We start from the raw sequence: 20,992 nt of genomic DNA on the forward strand, positions 1-20,992 counted from the left end.
TTCAGAAAGGTATTAAGTTTATTAAAATCTTTTTTAAAAAACCCAGCTACTGAATATGGCATAGTGACTTATTTACACATTTTATGCTAGGACACAGGTTTTAATAAGCATTTCAAATGTTTTTCTTCTAGAAATAATAGTATTTTAAGTCTTTTGGTAGAAGATTATTGAAAACATTAAATGACTTCCCCAGTTAAAAGCAGATAAACTAAAGCCTTTGAAACGCACTCTAAATGGAAGCCAGGTGGTGGGTGTTTACACCTTTAATCTCAACACTTGAGAGGCAGGTGGATCTCTGTGAGTTCAAGGCCACCCTGTGTAGTTCCAGGACAGCCAGGGCTACACAGAGAAACCCTGTCTCAAAGAAAAAGTTTTAAATGATAACTACTGTTTAAACGTGAATTTTAGCAAAATTATTCTTGTGACTTATTCAGACAGTGTCTGCTTACAAAGGCAGACATGAAAAAGTAGCACATGGACACTCCTCCACGTAAGCACGTTCCCTGGCTGCACTGTAAGATGACTTAGGGTTTCCAGAGCTTCAGGAGTCCGTCTTCACTGTAGGTGGCAATCAGGTTCTGATGTGGGTGGTGTGCAATTCCAATCACATCCTTCTCGTGAACCTAGAACATGGAAAGCAGTCAGGGTGCACAGGTCCCACTTAAAGCACTCTCAAGAGGCCTCAAGAGTTAGCTAGGAAGAAAGAAAGAGGCACTGAGAGGTCATATATTCTAAAATGGCACTGCTTAAAGAGGACTCCCCAATTCACACCACATTGCGACATAATCAGAAATAAAGCTTTTATTTTGTTAACCCACTAAGATTTGGGGACTATTTGTTATTGTAGCAACTGGCATTAATTACTATTAATTACTCCTCATAAACCAGGCTGTGGCAAATGCCTCTAATCCCTGCACTCAGGAGGCAGAGGCAGGTGGATCTGTGAGTTCTGGGACAGCCAGGACTACACAGAGAAACCCTGTCTTGGGGGGAAAAAAAGAAAAAAATTGCTCCTCAATAACCTAAGGCTGAAAGCGTCCAAAGCAATCAGTCTGGAAGGCTAATATGCAAGCAGTCAACCTTCAAAAGGAATGGAGAAAGCCTGTCTCTCCAACCCTCTCCCCCAGAAATTGTGGCCTAGCTAGCAAGCTGTCCCTTCTCTGCTTTCTGTACACTCACCCTCTTTCTCTGAAGCCAAACTGTACTATGATACACCTGATTTCTACTATAACACAATTATTTAACTATATTTACTGGTAAATACCGCCACAATATGTTTTCTAAGGAGGTCCACTGATGACGGCCTCCCTGAGGAAGGCTTGTACTTGCGGAGTTCAGGGAAAGTGCCTTCCCACAATTACTACTCACCGTTAGCGTTCTCTCCAGCTTGCCAGTGACTGTGCTGAAGCAGTAGAGCACGAAGTCCTCCCCAACACAGTAGATCCACTCACCGCGGGGGGAGAGAGCACAGCAAACGAAGTCACCACCTTCTCTTTTCCCAGAACTGAAGCTCCGGACAATCTAGACAAAAGCCCAACACCAGGTTTGTAGCAGGTCAGCTGCGGCAGCATGCTAACTATCGTGTCACTGCCCTAATGAGGACTTTGTGTGCAACAGGGGCTTGTGTAGCCAGACTGGGCTCAAGCTGGCTATGCAGCCAAGGTTGACTTTGAACTCCTGATCCTTCTGCCTCCAACCTCCCACGTGCTGCGATTAAAGGCCTGTGTCACCCACCCAGAAAACACTCGACATTTTAAAAATGGACACTTTTACACTGTTATTTTGTACTGTGGTTACTACTGCCAGTTCCATTCATATGTTAAATCTTCTGCCAGAAAATATTTAATAGATAAGCTAACTAAAGTTAAGCAGCAAACAGAAATTTTGAATTTTGCATCCAAGTCACCAGCCCCATCCTTCAATTAGTTTATTGACCATGTTCTCATGAGGAACATCATCACCTCACACACAACCATTTTCTGTTTGGTTTTTTTTTTTTTTTTTTGGTTTTTCGAGACAGGGTTTCTCTGTGTAGCTTTGTGCCTTTCCTGGAACTTGCTTTGTAGACCAGGCTGGCCTCGAACTCACAGAGATCCGCCTGGCTCTGCCTCCCGAGTGCTGGGATTAAAGGCGTTCGCCACCACCGCCCGGCCAACATACAACCATTTTCTAAATCAATACACCTCTATAGTTTTCAGTGCTACCCAGACTTATGTTCACCAGTCCACTCTTAACAGAAGCAATGCCCATCCCCTACCCAGGATGGAACACTAAGATTTTGCTTTCTGATATACAACATTAAATTCACTTGGGAGCCTGAGGCAGGAGGATTCAGAATTCAAGGCCGGCCTAGGCTACACAGTGACACACACTGCTTTCTTCCTATTAGTATCCCATGTTAGTTTGTGTGGCAGTTAGATGTCCCAAGAGAGTTTTCCACACCACACTGGACCTCCCTAAAGGGGAACACTGCTAACTGAAAATCTCAGGTCAGTTCTAAAGGAGGCTAAAATACACACAAGAGCTGGGAATGGTGGTGTACACCTATAATCCCAACACTCAGGAGTCTGAGATAGGAAGAGCAAGATACATAGCAAGATCCTGTCTCAAAAAACAAAAGACAGATTAGATGAAGGATGAAAAAGCACCACACACACACTGGAGAAAGAATGTACCTCTGCATGTGTGTCTATAAACACATACAGCAGCTTATATAGCTTAGAACCAGTGAGCCCTTGTTTGGTCACAGTACGGGCCAGAACCAGTCCAGTGCGGAAGCACCTCCTGAGTACTCACCTGCCCCTGCATGTTCATGATGACCACTGTGTTTGACCGGTTGCACACAACGAAGTGCTCTGGGTTTTTAGGCAGCAGAATCACGCTATTGACGGTAATGTCTGTCCCTGCAGTGCTGCCCAAGGATTTAAAGGTATTTGAACATTCCGTGGTCTTCATATTCCAGATCTACCACAACAATATAAAGCATAACATTAGATTATGAGCATCTCTAAAGTGTTAAGGCTTAAAAATTAACAATTAGGTTTTGGTTTTTTTTGGTTTTTTTTTTTTTTTGGTTTTTCGAGACAGGGTTTCTCTGTGTAGCTTTGTGCCTTTCCTAGAACTCACTTGGTAGCCCAGGCTGGCCTGGAACTCACAGAGATCCACCTGCTTCTGCCTCCCGAGTGCTAGGATTAAAGGCGTGCGCCACCAGCGCCCGGCAACAATTAGGTTTTAAGAAAATCAAATAACCAATACTACACTACCACATGTATAGTAAGCACTCTTCAGCTTAATAAATAATAAATGAAAACCACAAACTAAACAATAAACACCATTTATGATTCAGGATCATGCTATCTTCATAAACAGCCAGAAGATAGCCTACTGGCACATAGCTCTAATCCCAGCACTCAGGGAGCAGAAAGTTCAAGGTCAATCTGGGCTACTGTATAACAAAATCCTGTCTCAAGCCAAACAAAATACCAGGCATGATGGTACATAACTGTAATTTCAACCATCAAGAGGCTGAGGCAAAAGGATCCCTAGTTCGAGAAAGAGTACAATATTCTAGGATAGTCTAGGAAAGAAGGGTGGGGAAAGTTACCCAGGGACTGAGGACATGGCTCAGGAAAGTGCTTGCTAGGCACTTCAGTGTGAAGACTTGAATTTGACTCCCAGCAACCACATCAAACCTGGGTGCCAGGAATCCCAGCACTGGGCCAGACACAGGACAACCCCTGGGGCTTTCCAGACAGCCAATCCATCTGAATCTTTAAATTCCAAGTTCAGTGAGAAATCCTGTCTCAGTAAGTTGGAAGCTGAGCATGGTGGTGCATGCTTGAACCCCTCCACCCCACAAAAGAAAACACGAGTAGCATGAAGAAGCAACTGAGGACCACCACCCAATGCTGACCTCTGTCTGTTCTGGCCTCGAGGTGCACAAGAAACATGTATATATCCACATGTACAAACAAACAAAAAACACTCAAAGGCATTAAAACCAAAAGAGACATTAGCTTAGCACCCTATCTTGAAAACTCCCATTTGGTGAAGCTGAGGTGAATATGGTCAAAAATCACAGTATTGGCACATATATGAGAGTCCAAAAGGCAGAAGCCACTCAGCCACCTGTATTATTTCTCAGTTGTTCGTTTGTTCATTTGTTTGTTTGTTTGTTTTTCAAGACAGGGTTTTTCCATGTAGCTTTGCGCCTTTCCTGGAACTCACTTGGTAGTCCAGGCTGGCCTCGAACTCACAGAGATGCGCCTGGCTCTGCCTCCCGAGTGCTGGGATTAAAGGCGTGCGCCACCACCGCCCGGCTTATTTCTCAGTTTTTACCTTGTCCTTCTAGACTTTACGTACAGAGTCAAGTCAGACAGCCTGAAATGTCTGTGATGTGCTTATAGAAGAGACTGACCAAGGATTGCATGGCATGCTCAGACCCCCCCTCACTAAGGAGCTGGAGGAGCCTCTACAGCATACCCCGTGCCCTTTCTCTGTGATTAACAGCTCTGTACAACACAGATGGCTTCTAAACACCTGTAAACAGAAAGAGTTGCCCCACTAGATGTCCAGGGTAAACATGGTTACCTGCCACATTCTGGAGACCAGTTGCCTAAGAAAAATTAACATCTCAGCAATCAAGTGTGCTAAGGTTTCCAGCAATTTTCTACTGGAGTTTCTCAACTTTACCAAGAAGTAAGGCCCTTTTTATTTAGGATGGGTGTGGTGGCGCACACCTTTGATCCCAGTGCTCAGGAGGCAGAGGCAGGTGGATCTCTTTTTAGTTCAAGGCCAGCCTGGTCTACATAATGAGTTCCAGGACAGCCAGGGCTACATAGTGAGATCCTGTCTAAAAAAAAAAAAAAAGTTCATGCATGTTTGTGTAAGCATAGGCTACATATGTGCAGGTCCCTGAGGAAGCCGGAAGGGCATCTGATCCCCTGAAGCTGGAGCTACAGGCAGTTGTGAGCTGCCTAATAATATGAAGGATCGAACTCAGTTCTCTGGAAGAGCAAGAAATGCTCCTGCCGGGCCTTTAATCCCAGCACTTGGGAAGCAGAGCCAGGCGGATCTCTGTGAGTTCGAGGCCAGCCTGGTCTACCAAGTGAGTTCCAGGAAAGGTGCAAAGCTACACAGAGAAACCCTGTCTCAAAAAACAAAAACAAAAAACAACAAAAAAAAAGAAATGCTCCTAACTACTGAGCCATTTCCCCAGCCCCTGAAATAACTAAATCTTGAAAGTATTGAAGAAAGACCTAATACTTTCAGTTGAGATACGCTGGGCAAGGATTATTTGAAAGTTCTGAATTTACTTCTTTTTATTTATGGATACAAATGTTTGACTGCGTGTATGGATGTGCACCCTAAGCACACAGTGCCCCAGAGAGACCAGAAGAGGGCACTGAACCAGCTGAAACTGGAGTTCCAGATGGTTGAGCCACCATGTAAGTGCTGGGAACTGAAGGAGTCCTCTGCAGCAACAGCAAGCACTCTTAGCCGCGGCGGGGCTATCTCCCCGGCCCCTTTGGTTTTTAGACAAGGTCTGACTTATACAGCCTAGGCTGGCACTGAACTTGGAGCAGTCTTTCTGCCTTGATCTCCCAACTGCTGGGAGGCTCTTATTTCTATGCTTTCTCTCCCTCACTCCTCCTCAAATATTAGGAAAGCGCTAAATTTGGGGAGAAACACGAGAAAGAGGGATCTGTTTGATCACTTAGGTGTTTCTGAATTTGATTATTAAGTAGTGGTTAATATTCCTGGGAAGACAGATGTATCTATGGATGGAGGATCACTACGTTTAGAAGAACTCTTAGGGTTGGGGATTTAGCTCAGTGATATAGAGCACTTGCCTAGCAAGCACAAGGCCCTGGGTTCGATCCTCAGCTCAAAAAAAACCAAAAAACTCTTTCTACACATGACAAAGCTTGGATTGTATGAGTTGAGGTTATATGAGTGGGAACACCCACAGCATACTTTTGTCTCAGGCTCACAGCTGTATCATGACCATGCTGACCAATGCTACCTTCTTAAAAGCAACAGTGAAGCAGACATCCCAGAATGAGCCAGTGATGACACTTTACCTTCACAGTGCCATCAGAAGACGCACTGATGATGTAATGTCCATCTTGTGTAAACGTTGCCTCATTAACAAAGGAGGAATGGCCTCGGAATTCCTTCAGTGTTTTCCCAGATTTTAAACCATGAATTCTATCAAATACAATTAAAAGAATAATATTCAATAAGCTATTTTGGAAGCAAATCGCTGAATGCATTTTAGATGAATTATAAAAGTATTACAATATTAAACAAGAAATGTACACAGTATACTTTCCATTATGTCAAACAATGAAACAGAATAAATACAAACCGCACAGCAAGAGACTGCAAGAAGTATCAGTACCCACAGGCTTCTGCCCAGACTAGTAACTAAGAGTTTAAGTGGTCTCAACTAGGTCCCAGGAATCTGTAAAGAGGTCCTCTGAAGTGAGGAGGACACAGGTGGCTCCCTAGACCACAATCTTTGGTTGGTTGTTTTGGTTTCTTTTGTTTTTGTTTTTCGAGACAGGGTTTCTCTGTGTAGCTTTGCGCCTTTCCTGGAACTCACTCTGTAGCCCAGGCTGGCCTCGAACTCACAGAGATCCGCCTGCCTCTGCCTCCCGAGTGCTAGGATTAAAGGCGTGCGCCACCACTGCCCAGCACATTTTTTGTTTTTGTTTTTGAATTAATTTATTTATTATGTATACAGTGTTCTGTCTGCATGTGTGTCTGCACTCCAGAAGAGGGCACCAGATCTCATTACAGATGGTTGTGAGCCATCATGTGGTTGCTGGGAACTGAACTCAGGACCTCTGGAAGAGCAGTCAGTGCTCTTAACCTCTGAGCCATCTCCTTAGCCCATTTTTTGTTTTTTAAGATAGAGTTTCACTAGAGAGTCCAAGCTTCCACCTCCACACCCAGCTTCACAGAGCACACATTGAGAACATGAAACACTGCTATTTCACCCTTTCCAATCCCTTCTGGATAAAGAGTGCTGTGCCACCTGAACCTGAGGAAATAAGGCCTCACATACCCTCGCTCTCCATATCACCCCATCCTGGAAACAGCATTAAGAATTACTAGTGACTTCTTCTGCTGGGGCCTTCTTTTATTTAATTGTCATGAGGACAGTACGGGATTCCTCTTACCTTATTGTTTGGTCAAAAGACGCACTAAGGATCTGACTGCTATCCTTTGAAAAGCTCAGACAGGTGACACCTTTACTATGTGCCCTTTCAAATCTTCTTAAACACTGTCCACTCTGAATCTTCCATACCTTTTATGAAGAAAAGAAAACTGTGAATAAAGTGTTAGCAGGTACAGTTCACAAGGCAGTACTAATATACCAAGACGGCATCAAAGATGCATACTTCCAGTTCAGTCTAGCATGCCTACTACAGTAGTCCAATGATATGGACTCCTCTGAAACCTTGAAACTCTTCCCTTATAAATTATTAAAACAAAGATTCAAAACTCAGTGCTGAACTTGAGAGATGGCTCAGCAGTTAAGAGCACTTGCTGCTTTTGTAGAGGGCCCAGGTTCAATTCCCAACACCCACACGATGGCTCAGAACTACCTGTAAATCTAGTCCCAGAGGAATCTGAGGCTCTCTTCTGACCTCAAGGCACCAGGCACACAAGTGGTACACACATATACACATGAAGGCAAAATACTCATACATCTAAAATAAATAAATCTTAAAGACAAACAAAATACAACCCAGTGGTAAGAGTGTTTGCCTAACATTTGCAAGGCCCTGAGTTCAATCCCCAACACCACAAAAAAAAGACAAAAAAAAAAAAAAAAAAAAAAAGTAGCCAAGTCCATTAGGCAGTGACTATTTCCATGTTTTACCTAGTCCCAGGTACATTATCAGCAACTAAAAACAAACCACAGCTATCCCCTTTAAATATAGATAGATGACAGATAGATAGATAGATAGATAGATAGATATAGATGATAGCTAGATAGATATAGATAGATGATAGATAGATAGATAGATAGATAGATAGATAGATAGATAGATATAGATGATTGATAGAGATGATAGATATAGATATAGATAGATGATTGATAGCTAGATATAGATAGATGATAGATAGATAGATAGATAGATACATACATACATACATACATACATACATATATACATAGAAAGAATCAACCTGTAATACATAACATACAGTGGCTATAACCAACAGACATGGACAGATTTGAACTGAAGTGCCAGATGTAATTTACCAACTCTGCGACCTTAAACATGTTAATAGACGATCCCAGATGGAATTGTTAGTAAAATCGAATAACTGAAAAAGAAAGGGGACTTAGCATTCAACTGATGTTCAATATGTGTTATTTTGGTAGTGAATGTCATGTGTATCACACCAGTAAAAAATTTGAAAATGTCTAAATGCAAGCACTTGGCACTGATCCATACCTTAATCTTTCCATCTTGGGCCCCAGTTGCTAACATTTCAGTGTCTCTGCTGAAACACATGCAGAGGACAGCATCATCCATCATCATGAAGTTATCCTGGGCCTGGTACTTAAGATCCTAAAGTAAGTAATGAGTAACAGTTATTAAACTACCACAAAACCAAACCACTGTCCCAGCGGCCCCCCAGAACCCTAGACGTCACTAGAAGCCAGGGGTTCTGGGTCCCTGAACTCTGGTCCTCACACTTGCACAGAAGTGCTTTAACCGCTGAGCCATTACCCCAGCCCCTGCTATGCATAGTGTCATTTCTTTAAAATAGAACGCTCCATTAAAAAAAAAAAAAATAGGAAAATGGACAAAGAGGCTGGGAAGTTATTGTCTTACAAGCATGAGGACCTAAATTCAATCCCCAAAACTCATGTGGAAAAAAAAAAAACCATGGTGGGGGGCTGGAGAGATGGCTCAGAGGTTAAGAACACAGGCTGCTCTTCCAGAGGTCCCGAGTTCAATTCCCAGCAACCACATGGCTCACAACCATATATGATGAGATCTGATGCCGGTATACATAATAAATAAATCTTAAAAAAAAAAAAAAAAAAAAAAACATGGTGTACATCTTTAATGCCAGAGCTGAGAAAGCAGAGCTAAGTCTGGATCTCACTGACCATCCAAGCTGGCCTATTTGAGGAGTCCCACACCATAAGAGACCCTATGTCAAAAAACAAGGTGGACAACACCTGACTAACAACACTCAAGGTTTGCTCTCCTCACCACACAAACACATACATATGTACATGTGTACCTGCACACACTCACATGTGCACACACATGGGGAGTGTGGTCATAGACTTCACAGAACTAAAAATTGTGGTGGCTATTTACATATAAATTTTACTCACATGAAAAATACAATTAGTACTACAATTAGGTGAGCCTGGCAACAATCTTAAAGGGACTTCTTAATAGATCACAATTCATTCCATGCAATGCAATGTAATTCAGCAATTATTTCAAAAACACTACAAAGAGGAATCGAGGGGCAGAATACAGCGCATGGCATGTGTGCTGCCATCTGTGTAACATTATTAAAAGGACACATAAGTAACTGCTGACACACACAGAGCATTCCTGGAAAGCTGAGACACCCTGGTGATCACCAGGGGAAGAGCCCTGACTGCTCACGGCCGAGATCAAGAGCTGCGGACTTCACCTGACGACCTCAGGACACTTTCTGAATACTAGATAGACATATACTCATTCAAAATGACTTGTAAAAAAGTGTTTTCAATTTTTTTTAAGATTATTTATTTATTTTGTATGCAGCATGTATGACCAGAAGAGGGCACCAGATCTCATTACAGATGGTTGTGAGCCACCATGTGGTTGCTGGGTATTGAACTCAGGACCTCTGAAAGAGCAGTCAGTGCTCTTAACCTCTGAGCCATCTCTCCAGCCCATGTTTTCAATTTTTATACAAACCCATGAAAAGTACAGATAATAAAGGTCTTCCCCCATTTTAATCAAAATTCAGTAACTTAAGAAATGAGCTTTAAAAAAAAAATGAGCTTTAAATTATAAAAAGACATCTTGCATAAAGATCCTTCTTCAATCATCTAACTCAGAAATAAGACATAATTAACTGTAAATTAGCAATTCTTCCTTAAAAAGTTAATGCATTTGAAATACTTACTTTCCTGATTTTTCCCGTAGTGAAGTTCCACACTTCAATGAATCCATCCACAGACCCAGTGACCAGATACTGACCGTCTGGAGAGAACCGAGCACACTCCACATGGGATTTCTGACCAAACTGTTGCAAGTGGAACAGAGAACACCGAGAGTGTCATCTAATGGCCTTAAAACAAGGCCCATTTCAGCCTTTTGAGACCCCTGCCCTTGAATAGGGTCACAGACACCCCGTACTGCGGAGTACTGCAGGGCATTTCTACACCTGGACCTGGGGGATGCTTTCTCTGACCAGTTTTATATCTAAACCTTGTTGCTGTTTTAATGAAACTGTTTCAAAAAAAAAAAAAAAATTGGGGAAGTCCACAAAGTCCTTTCAAAGATGATTTCACCATGTGGCCTAAGCTGGCCAAGAACTCAATGTAGCCCACATTGTCCTCAAACTTGAGACCTTCCTACTTCAGTAACCTCTAAGTGCCGAGATTACAAGCATACATCACCACACATAGCTGGAAAAAAAATTTTGTTTTAACATGAGATGTAGAACAAATAATTCAGTTAGCTCCAACCATAACTTTCTGCCAGAATCAGCTACTAGAATGGCTTTCCACTCACAAATTAACACAGCTTAATGTTTGCGCTGTGTATCTGGAAGGAAAGGAGAACTCATTTTCAAGTAAGAGAGAGTACAGATAAAACTTCCATCACTATTTCACAACCTCTATCGAATCGTGTGAACGAGGGGCTGGAGAGACGGTGGGTCAGCAGTGAAGAGACCGGGCTCCTCCTGCACAGGGCCTGGACTCAATTCCCAGAACCACACGGCACCTCAGAACCACCCGTGACTACAGTCCCCAGGGACCCAGCGCCCGCTTCTAGCCTCTTCAGGCACCAGGCACGCATGTGGTACACAGATAGATACACATGCACACAAAACACCCATACCTAATAAATAGACAGACAGACAGACAGACAGACAGACAGACAAAGTGAATCTTTAGGGGAAAACCTAGGACTAATGTCAGGAAACCCACAGGACAGCAGACAGATGACAAGGGAAGACTAATGTTGATTTTTCTTTCCTTTTTTAGTGCTGGGATGTAGACCCAGTCCACACATACTAGGCAAATGCTCTACTACTGAACTATCCCCAGCCCATATTTTTGAGACTGGCCTTGAAAATGAGTCTTCCTACCTCAGCCTGCAGAGATTACTGGAAATTATTATTTTTTTTTTTTTCAAGACAAAGTTTCTCTGTGTAGCCCCGGCTATCCTGAAACTCATATGTAGACCAGGCTGACCTCGAACTCAGAGATTCACCCGCCTCTGGCTCCCAGTTGCTGGGATTAAAGGCGTGCACCACCACTACTCTGCTGTCTAGCTCTATTTAATGCGGGGGTGAGGGGGTAGGGGGGAGAGGAGGTGTGGGGTGTGGGGAGAGTGAGGGGGGGTGAGGAGGGGTGGAGGGTGGGGAGTGGGGGGGGGGATGCAAAATGTTCATGCCAGAAAAATTCTAGCCCAGTGGCACCAATAGAATGATTTCTAACTGAATGAAGTCTTCAACTCAGATAAATAAAGGTACTACTCAAAAATATTATCACATGCAAGTTGGAACACAGTGCAGAAAAGACAAATGCAAAAGACTGAACCAAAGTCAGAGTTAAGGACTATGCAATAACCTTGTGTGCGTATGTGCAGTACAGTATATGCATGTGTACATGTTCACACATGTGCACTCACTCATGCATGCTCATGTGGAGGTTAGAGGTCAAGGAGTCCTAGTCTACCTCTCTCCACCTTATTCTCAAGACAGTCTCTCACTAGACCTGAAGCTCCCCATGTTCTGCTAGAAGGACTTGCGAGCAAGGCCCCGATATCTGCCTCCCTCTCCCCCGCACTGGGCTTACACACGCACACTGTCACACTCAATCTATGCGGGCACTGGGAATCCAATCCTCATCTTTGCACAGCAAGCATCTTATCCAATGAGCCTTCTTCTTAACCCCATGAATATGCAGCGTTTTAAAATCCATTCATTCAGTGAGAGCACAAAATTAGAGAAGCTAAGGTACTACGTATATCTCTCATTCTGGGAACTGAACTATCTGTGCCTTTTCCTAAAGGAGTTTCCAAACACAATCGAGGTCTGAGGATAGTTCAGTGGTAGGTTGAGGTTCTAGGTCTAATCCCTGGCATGCACTCACACAGTAACTAAGAAAGCCAGAAGGCAAAATTACCCTCCTTAACATCACAGTCAGCTTTACAATCCACGGCTGGCCCTTTGCCCACTGCCGCAGACTAGGCACAATTGTTTAACAGGACATGTACATAGAACGTTCATACAGTCCCAGATTTAACCAGAGTGGGCCATCTTTCCAAATATGGGATTATGGGCTGGATGTCAAATAGGCACCGACTTGTGTATACAAGACCTGTACCCCAATGGACACCAAGAGAACCCCGAGTACTGTCAGAGCTCTCCTCCCTGGTACCTAGCTCCTGCCAACAGGGCCTGGCTCTGCACATGATGAGTTCTCAACAACTGATGACCAACCGTTAAGTGCTTATCAGAGCCTACCTTAATGTGCCTGCTCAACTGCGTGGGAAACTTTTCTTCTTCCACATCTTTGACAGCTGCTTTGCCTCGAAACAAATCTATGGTCATACCAGGAGGAAGCAAGCCCTGGTGCTGCTGCCACTTCAACGCCTGTGAGAAAAGAAAACACGGCTTTAAATATAAATATAAATATAAAACTGCTGCTCAGGCCGAACCACGCCTGAAAGAGTGAGGTCCAGGGGAGACTACGCTTTCCGTCACCTCCATCTCCGACTATCCGAACAGTCTATGGTTCAGTGAGTCCAAGAGCATGAACTTTTCATGGAAGACTCTGAGAAGCAAAAACCTTTATCTCACACCTATTTCCCTTTATTATAAATAAAAAGTTGGAAAGCAGGAATTTCCCAGCGTTCCAAGACTCAAAACCAGCCACTAATAACATTTAAAATAATTCCTTCTAGTCATTTTCCTCTCACATGATGTGTTTAATTGCCCTATTAATTATACTATACACTAAACTTCTAATCTACTGTCATCTAATATCATACACCATACACATGCATGCCATATGTATTAGGAATTGTGAAGCTATCACTTTAGTGGCTGTCAAACACACGACTTACTGGATGTTTCAGTTTACCTAGTTAATATATTAGTGAACATTTGCACTGCTTCCGACTTGTCACCTGATCTAATGAATGCCATCCTGAACATCTCCAACCAGGGGTGCTTTGCACTTGCGATGGATAGTTTTCGCCAACCTGACACACAAACCAGTCATCTGGAAAGAGGGATCCGCAAGTTAGGAATTGCCTCCATCAGACTAGCCTGTGGCAGACCTATGGGCATTTTCTTGGTTGATAATGATTTAAGGGCCAAGCCCGCTGTGGGCAGATGGTTCAAGGTTGTATAAGAAAGCAAGATGAGCGACAGTAAGCAACATAACTAATTGATTTCTGCTTCAGTTCCTCCGTCCGGGTTCCTGCTTTGAGCTCTTACCCTGGCTTCCCTCGATGCTGGTAGAGTACACAGTGAAATAAATCCTTTCTTCCCTAAGTTGCCTCCATCTCCCAAGTGTTGGGATTTGTGCACGTGCACACACATACAAAATCTCACAGCAGTGCCATGAATACATATATGTTTTTTATATGTCAGAAAATAAAGTCTCACTGTTGGTTTTGGTTGGGAGCAAATCTATAATCTCACGCACAGGAGCAAAGTCTGTCCTAACAACCCAGTGACAGCCCCAGCTTGACAGGACCACAGAGCTGGTAAGAGTGCGGAGTCTATGGAGCATGAACACTATTCCAAGTTCCCCAGCACATGCCAACACAATTCTAAATGACGTTAGAGGTTACGTCCTGAATGGCTAGTCCACGCTGCCGCTCCAGGAAATGAGGAAGGGTGGCTTGTCACAGGTGCTGAGCAATCAGCCTTGCAGGCAGCAGGCTCTATTCCCAGGCTGTGGAACTCCCTTAGCTCAGAAACAGTACGATCAATCCATGTGAGTCTATTAAAGGGCTGACAAAACCTTTTTAGATATAAATTGAGGAAATACACTCACAATTACAGAACGGAGTAGACAGCAGAAGTCCCTTTGACCTGACTGGGAGTGAACCCACCTCGCAGGCAGGGGCAGGGAGAAGGGGCTTATGACCCTTCTCCAACTCCTCATAAGAGGTCACATACAACAGCAGGAAGCACCGCCTCCTTTGGGCCGTATAGCCCAAGGTCATGGGGGGAGCAAATAGCACTACACAGAAATAGGCCTAATACACAGGAAACAGTACCAGGAGTGCAGGGTAATTTCAGTTCTCCAGGCGTTCCTTACCTGTCCCAGCAACGCCATGAGACGAGATGGAGGCACCACACTGACTTCCCCAGCTAACGCCTGGGCAATTGCTGCTCTCCTTTTCTCTTTGCTACTTCCATCTGGATACGCCTGGGGGGAGGGGAGGGGGGGGGCGGGGAGAGGTGGCATCATTTCCAAGGAGAAGCAAGGCATGAATGTATATATTTAAAGCTCAGCAGTTAAGAGCATGTACTAGTCTTCCAGAAAACCAGGTTGATTCCCAAAACCCACATTGGGCAGCTCACAACTGCCTATAACTACAGCTTCAGAGAGGGATTCTATACCTCTGGCCTCCTCAGACTCCTGCACACAAGTACACACGTACATACATACATACATACTCATAGATACTTATATTTACACGCGCACACGCGCGCGCGCGCACGCGCACGCACACACACACGCACGCGCGCGCACACACACACACACACACACACACACACACACACACACGAATATAATAAAAATTAAAATTTTTTTCAAAAACAAAGGAAACAAGACATTCCAAGAGGAAAACATGAAAATAAAATATCCAGGTAAACAGGTGATGAATTAAACCAATGTAGTGTTTTAAAATAACTTTCCAATTCTTCACACTTGCATTTCTGAAGTATGGAAGAGAGCTGGAATCATCTATCTGTATTATCTTTCCTGTAAGAGCCCAGGTAAGCCCCAAAGAGGTGGGATTCTAGTTTCTCAAGTATTTGCAAGGCCAAATACTCATATTCTTCAGAAATCTAACCTTCTATTCCGAGTTCCTATACATTCTCCTTCCTTTTATTCTGACAGCCCTCCAGTGGAGTTGAAACTTTGTTTGTGTGTATGTATGTATAAAATGATGCATTTCTACATCTCATCGGTGGATGAGATCACGCCGTGGGAAAAGGGTGAAGTATGATGAAATGAGTCTGAGTCCCAGGGTGGAAGAAAAGAACCAGCTCTTGTGAGTGTCCTCCGACCTCCACACAGGTACACCCACACACATACACAAACACACAAAAATTAAAAAACAATTTTGCGCCAGGCGGTGGTGGCGCACACCTTTAATCCCAGCACTGGGGAGGTATAGCCAGGCGGATCTCTGTGAGTTCAAGGATCAACCAAAACTACACAGAGAAACTTGGTCTCAAAAAATCCAAAACAAACCAAAACAAAACAAAAAAAAAAACAATTTTGCAAGGGCACATTATTTAATTTTCACAGTTGACAAAGATGTCATTTTCACTACCATATCCTTACCTCACGAGGATCGAAGTAGGACCTGGCTAAGAGGTTTTCCAAATGAATGTAGCGCTCTGGCTGTGTTTGCTTCAACATAATCATGGGGTCTGTCTGTCTTAGCAGTGACCTGGCAGCACCCAGTTCACGAAGTTCTATCAATTCCAGAACCACCTGGACAACGGAAAGAAAATACATCCTCTTGATCAGTCTCTCTTTTCTTTCTCCCCCCCCCCCCCCACAGGGTTTCTCTATATAGCCCTGGCTGGCCTGGAATTCATATGTAGACCAGGCCACCCTCGCCTCCCAAGTGCTGAGATTAAAGGTTTGAAACATCACACCTGGCTTGTTGTTTTATAATAAATAATTTGATGTTTGCCCTGGGGTCTTGGTCTAGACCTTATAACACCCTTAGAATTCTACTAGTGACAAAATTACCTATTACTCCAGAGCCCCTTGAATAACACCAAGGTTTATGCTAAGACAATGCCTTGGTAGGCTAAGGTTAGCCAGCCCCACCTCTGGGGCAAAGAGCCAATGCAGAGGTGGAAGACAAAGACTAAGGCTGAAAATTGTATTGATCAGCAGGATTATATAATAAAACCACAACAGAACCCCCGGGCTGGGGATTTGCTGGGTGGGTGGCACAACCCGATTCCATTGAGACAGAACCAAAGTTCTACATGCAGGTCTCTCAGACTTTGTTCTTTCTGTCTTTTCCTTTGGCTAGTTCTGATGTGTGTCCTTGATAATAAGACTCTAATCACACAAATACAGAGCTTTTCTAAGTTTTATGGATCATTCTAGTAAATTATCAAATTTGAGCACGTCATGTGAGTCCCCAAATTTAGTCAGTTGGTCAAAACCTTAAATGGCCTAAAGTCAGGCAGCAGTGAGCCATAGGTTTAATTCCAGTGCTCTGGAGGCAGAGGCAGGTGAATCTGAGTTTGAGGCCAGCCTGGTTTACAAAACCAGTTCGAGGACAACCAGAGCTACACAGAAAAACCCTGTCTTCAAAACAAAAAACAAAAAAAGAAAGGAAAAAGAAAAAAGCTCTAGTGGCCTAAAGATGCCACACACACCCATCCCCACTCCCTCACCCCACCCTGCCACCCAAACACCCCAAAACAGTGCAACTAGTATCTAAAGTAAGGGAGATCTATGTCAAAATCAGTGGCCTGTACTAATTCCAGATGGTCAGTGTTTTAACTGAATCACATTATATTATTTGATATTAGAATATTTCTCTCTTGCACTCTCTTTAGTTTTTTTGTTTTGGGACAGGGTCTTACTCTATATCCCTGGCTGGCTTGGAACTCACTATGTAGGTCAACTGGTCTCAAAACAGCATGCTCAGCTCACCTAAAAAGCATTTTCAGTTTCCCTGGATTTGAGCCTCAAAACCATACCAAGAAATAATTTCAATTTAGGAAAATCCTGAATCTTCAAAGAAGGAAGAAAAAAACACACTGTTGAGTCTTTAACAATGTGCATTTTACAGTCAGTTATATCTCTTGAGCTCTTGAAGGAAGGCTCACTGATACTTCCCAATTAAGGGACCAACCCACAAACCTCAGGAACATCAATCACTTCACTCTTACCTGTTCATAGAGATCAATAAGGGTTTTGTCTGGCAATTTCAGAGACTGTATAGCCTGTAAAACAGTATCCCAATGGCCACTATTAATATCAGCCACGAAACTTTCAATGCTGTCCACAGTATTGAGAGAGACAGTAGTCTCCTCCTGTAAGGTGGCCAACGCCCGATGTAAACTGTTCTCCTTCAAATACTGCATGATAAGACGAATCACACTGAAAAAAAAGAAAGAAAAAATCCATCAGTTCAGAGATCTCCAGTCATCAGGGGCCAAATTAATCCTTTTGGGTTAATTCTCCTGATCAGTCCTTTTACTGCCCACTTTCTATTCAATTATGAGAAAGAGTAAAACTTCGCACAAAAAAAAAAAAAAAATCACAGAATCAAGGTTCCAAAGGACTTCCACCTACAGATAGGAGAGCTGGGATTCAGAGAGGGGAATCATTTGCCCAATGTCTCCCACTCAGAAAGGAAGTTGGTAGCCATTATTATTCTGATCACTGGGTTTACTAGACATTTGTGTGAGACACTTTAAACCTACAATAGTCAATGATTTTTTTTTAAGTACCTGGACAGGTGATGGGGATGTACACTTTAATCCAAATAAAAAAAAAATGACAAGCCAGATAGGCAGACAGACATAGATAAAATCATCTACATTGCTGTGGGAAATCTTGGTCCATTAAAAACAACAACAATAACAACAAGCCAGATAAATAAATAAATATCTATATTGCTGTAGAAAATTTTGGTCCGTTTAAAAAAAAAAAGCAAATCAAATAAGTAAATAAGATCTACATTGCTGTAGAAAATCTTGATCCATTTAAAAAAATGAGAAGCCAAATAAATAAACAGATAAATAAACACATCAATAATACATACATACATACATACATAATAAGATCTGCATTGCTGTAGGAAATCTTGAACCATTTTAAAAAATGACAACAAGCCAAATAGGTAAATAGGTAGATAGATAAGAAAGAGGGGGGAAGGAAGGAAGGAAGGAACATCTAAATTGCTGTAGGAAATCTTGGTTCGTTTAAAAAATGACAAGACCTTCCTACCCATCTCTTTAGTGCTACGAATTATAGATGTGCGCACTGCACGCCGCGTTTCCAGCCTTAAACAATACACAGCAGGTCTCAGTCTCAGCTGATTTAATAAACCTCCCCCTTCTGCAGATCTTCAGGACAGATCTACCTCCCTTGCACTCCGAACACAAATGTCTGCTAATTTACATTTACGTGTTAGCAAGAAAAGGCATAGAGTGGAATCCTGGAGAAGTCCACCAAAGACTCTTCAATCAGTAACTCCAGGCCCGCCTGGCCCCTCGCCGCCCCGGTTCACTAAGCATCATTCTTCTGCTCCAGTACTCAAATTTTGTCTCTCTGTCCGCACAGAGGCTCTCCATCTACACGCTGCAAACCAAAACTCGGCGCTGCACTGAGTTTGAGCAAACAGTAGAAGCAACCGAGCCTTTAGGGTAACCAGTGCTGGGACGAGGAGGAAAAGCGGCCTCCCGGGCAGCCGGGGGGGTGCTGGTCACACCGACGGCGGAGTGACGGCTGGGTGGGCAGAGGGAAGCACCGCCATCAGGTCTGCTCAGTGCACCTCGACAGCCCCACAACCCGGCCGCGGGGCTCCGGGCTTCCCGCCCCGGAGCTGCTCTCCCGCGGGCACCCGGAGGAGGCCAGCCAACCGGGAAGGTCTTGGGGGCCGCAGCCTCCGGCGCACGCGCGGCCCCCTCGGACGCCCTCTCGAGCACCGTCCACCCCACGCCACCCCACGCCGGGACAAGCCACGGCAGTACTCACTCGGAAGACTCGATTTCGATCGACATAGCGGTATCGCTCCGGGTCCAGGCCCCTCTCGGTACAGACCGGGTCGCACAACGCTTCGCGACACCTCCGGCGGCCGCCTTGCGTCACTTCCGCTCGGCTCAGGTCGCAGGGCGAAGAGGGAAACGTAGGGGTTGCGCGGTGCGTGAGGGACACGGCCTAGCGTGCTTGCCAAAAGTCTGTCTGGGGAGACAGACGGCTCAGAAAGGAAAGGCAACCGCCGCCGACCCCGTGGCCCGGTTGCGGCCGCACGCTAACAGGCTCGCGGAGTCTCTTTATATAGTTTGGCTCTCCCGGAACCCAGAACCCTGCCTTCCTGTCCCTCCCTGTTTAATCCTGGGATTAAAGGCGTGTGCCACCTCCTGCCTCCGCCTCCCTAGTACTGGGATTGCCCAGAGTACTGAGATCCTCCTGCCTCCGCCTCCCTAGTACTGGGATTGCCCAGAGTACTGAGATCCTCCTGCCTCTGCCTCCCTAGTACTGGGATTAAAGGGGTGTGCCACAACCAACCCGTTGGGTGACTACACATTTAATCACTCTGGGAGTTCGAGGGCAGCCTGATCTACATAGAAAAACCCTGCCTCAAACGAAACAAAACAAAACAAAACCTTAAAGTTATTTTCATTACATTTTATTTATTGTGTGAGTATGCGCACTGTGTACTGGTGTGTGTATACATGTGAAGGACAGAGGATAATTTTAGAGGAGTTGATTCTCTCCTTCCACTATGTGGGTCTAAGGGATCAAACTTGGTTAGACTTTGTGGCAAGTGCCTTTATCTGCTGAGCCATCTTACTGGCCCTGTCATATTATTTTACTTCAATTAGAATTACTTCTTTATTTTGCCTATAAAAATAAATCTTCTATATAATTACTTAACACAAGGATTTAGTGTTTCTATAATTTTTATTTCGTTTGTAATTGAATCACTTTTTATAATTCCAATTATAATTCTGTAAGTTCAGACATACATACACACACACACACATATATATATATATATATATATATATATGCAACTCATTATGACTTTAATAGCAATGCATGAGTGCTTTTTAATTATCCTGCAAAGTGGCAAGTTTCCTAAAGGCATTTTCAAACTTTCCCTGACATTCTCATATTCTCCCCATCCCCCTGACCCTCATCATCTCTTTTTTTTTTTTCTTTTTTTTTTTTCTTTTTTTTTTTTCTTTTTTTTTTTTCTTTTTTTTTTTTCTTTTTTTTTTTTTCTTTTTTTCCGGAACTGAGGACCGAACCCAGGGCCTTGTGCTTGCTAGGCAAGCGCTCTACCATTGAGCTAAATCCCCAACCCTTCCCACTCACAGTATTCTCCTTTCACTTCCATGTCCTATGTGTTTTATTACCCTCCCTACCAATCTTCCTTAAAGCTGCTATTTTTGCTCCTTATGGCCCCTTTCCACTTTTCTGATATCTATCAAGTATTTATTTATTTTGGTATTAGACAGGTGCTGTGGGATGGTCTGTATGTCAAGTGTGTTGCTGATTGGTCAATAAATAAATCACTGATTGGCCAGTGGCTAGGCAGGATGTATAGGCAGGACTAACAGAGAGGAGAAAAGAAAGAACAGGAAGGTGGAAGGAGACACTGCCAGCCACCGCCATGACAAACAGCATGTGAAGATCCCGGTAAGCCACGAGCAATGTGGCAGGGTATAGATTTATAGAAATGAATTAATTTAAGCTATAAGAACAGTTAGGAAGAAGCCTTCCACGGCCATACAGTTTGTAAGCCATATAAGTCTC

At 43.7% G+C, this 20,992-nt stretch overlaps 1 protein-coding gene across 1 annotated transcript; it reads right to left on the minus strand.

The window, feature by feature from the left end:
* Smu1 (SMU1 DNA replication regulator and spliceosomal factor) lies at positions 1 to 19,339 on the minus strand. Its single transcript, XM_059254122.1, has 12 exons — positions 19,205 to 19,339; positions 17,392 to 17,602; positions 15,812 to 15,964; positions 14,552 to 14,662; positions 12,742 to 12,870; positions 10,168 to 10,287; positions 8,478 to 8,594; positions 7,188 to 7,315; positions 6,084 to 6,210; positions 2,797 to 2,964; positions 1,369 to 1,521; positions 1 to 623 (listed from the first exon to the last, which is right to left on the minus strand). Exons 1-12 carry the CDS (start codon positions 19,228 to 19,230, stop codon positions 525 to 527), a joined length of 1,542 nt encoding a protein of 513 aa, XP_059110105.1. The 5' UTR covers positions 19,231 to 19,339; the 3' UTR covers positions 1 to 524.
* Positions 19,340 to 20,992: the final 1,653 nt, after the last annotated feature.

Source organism: Peromyscus eremicus, chromosome 2, assembly GCF_949786415.1.
Source record: "Peromyscus eremicus chromosome 2, PerEre_H2_v1, whole genome shotgun sequence".
Taxonomy (NCBI): domain Eukaryota; kingdom Metazoa; phylum Chordata; class Mammalia; order Rodentia; family Cricetidae; genus Peromyscus; species Peromyscus eremicus.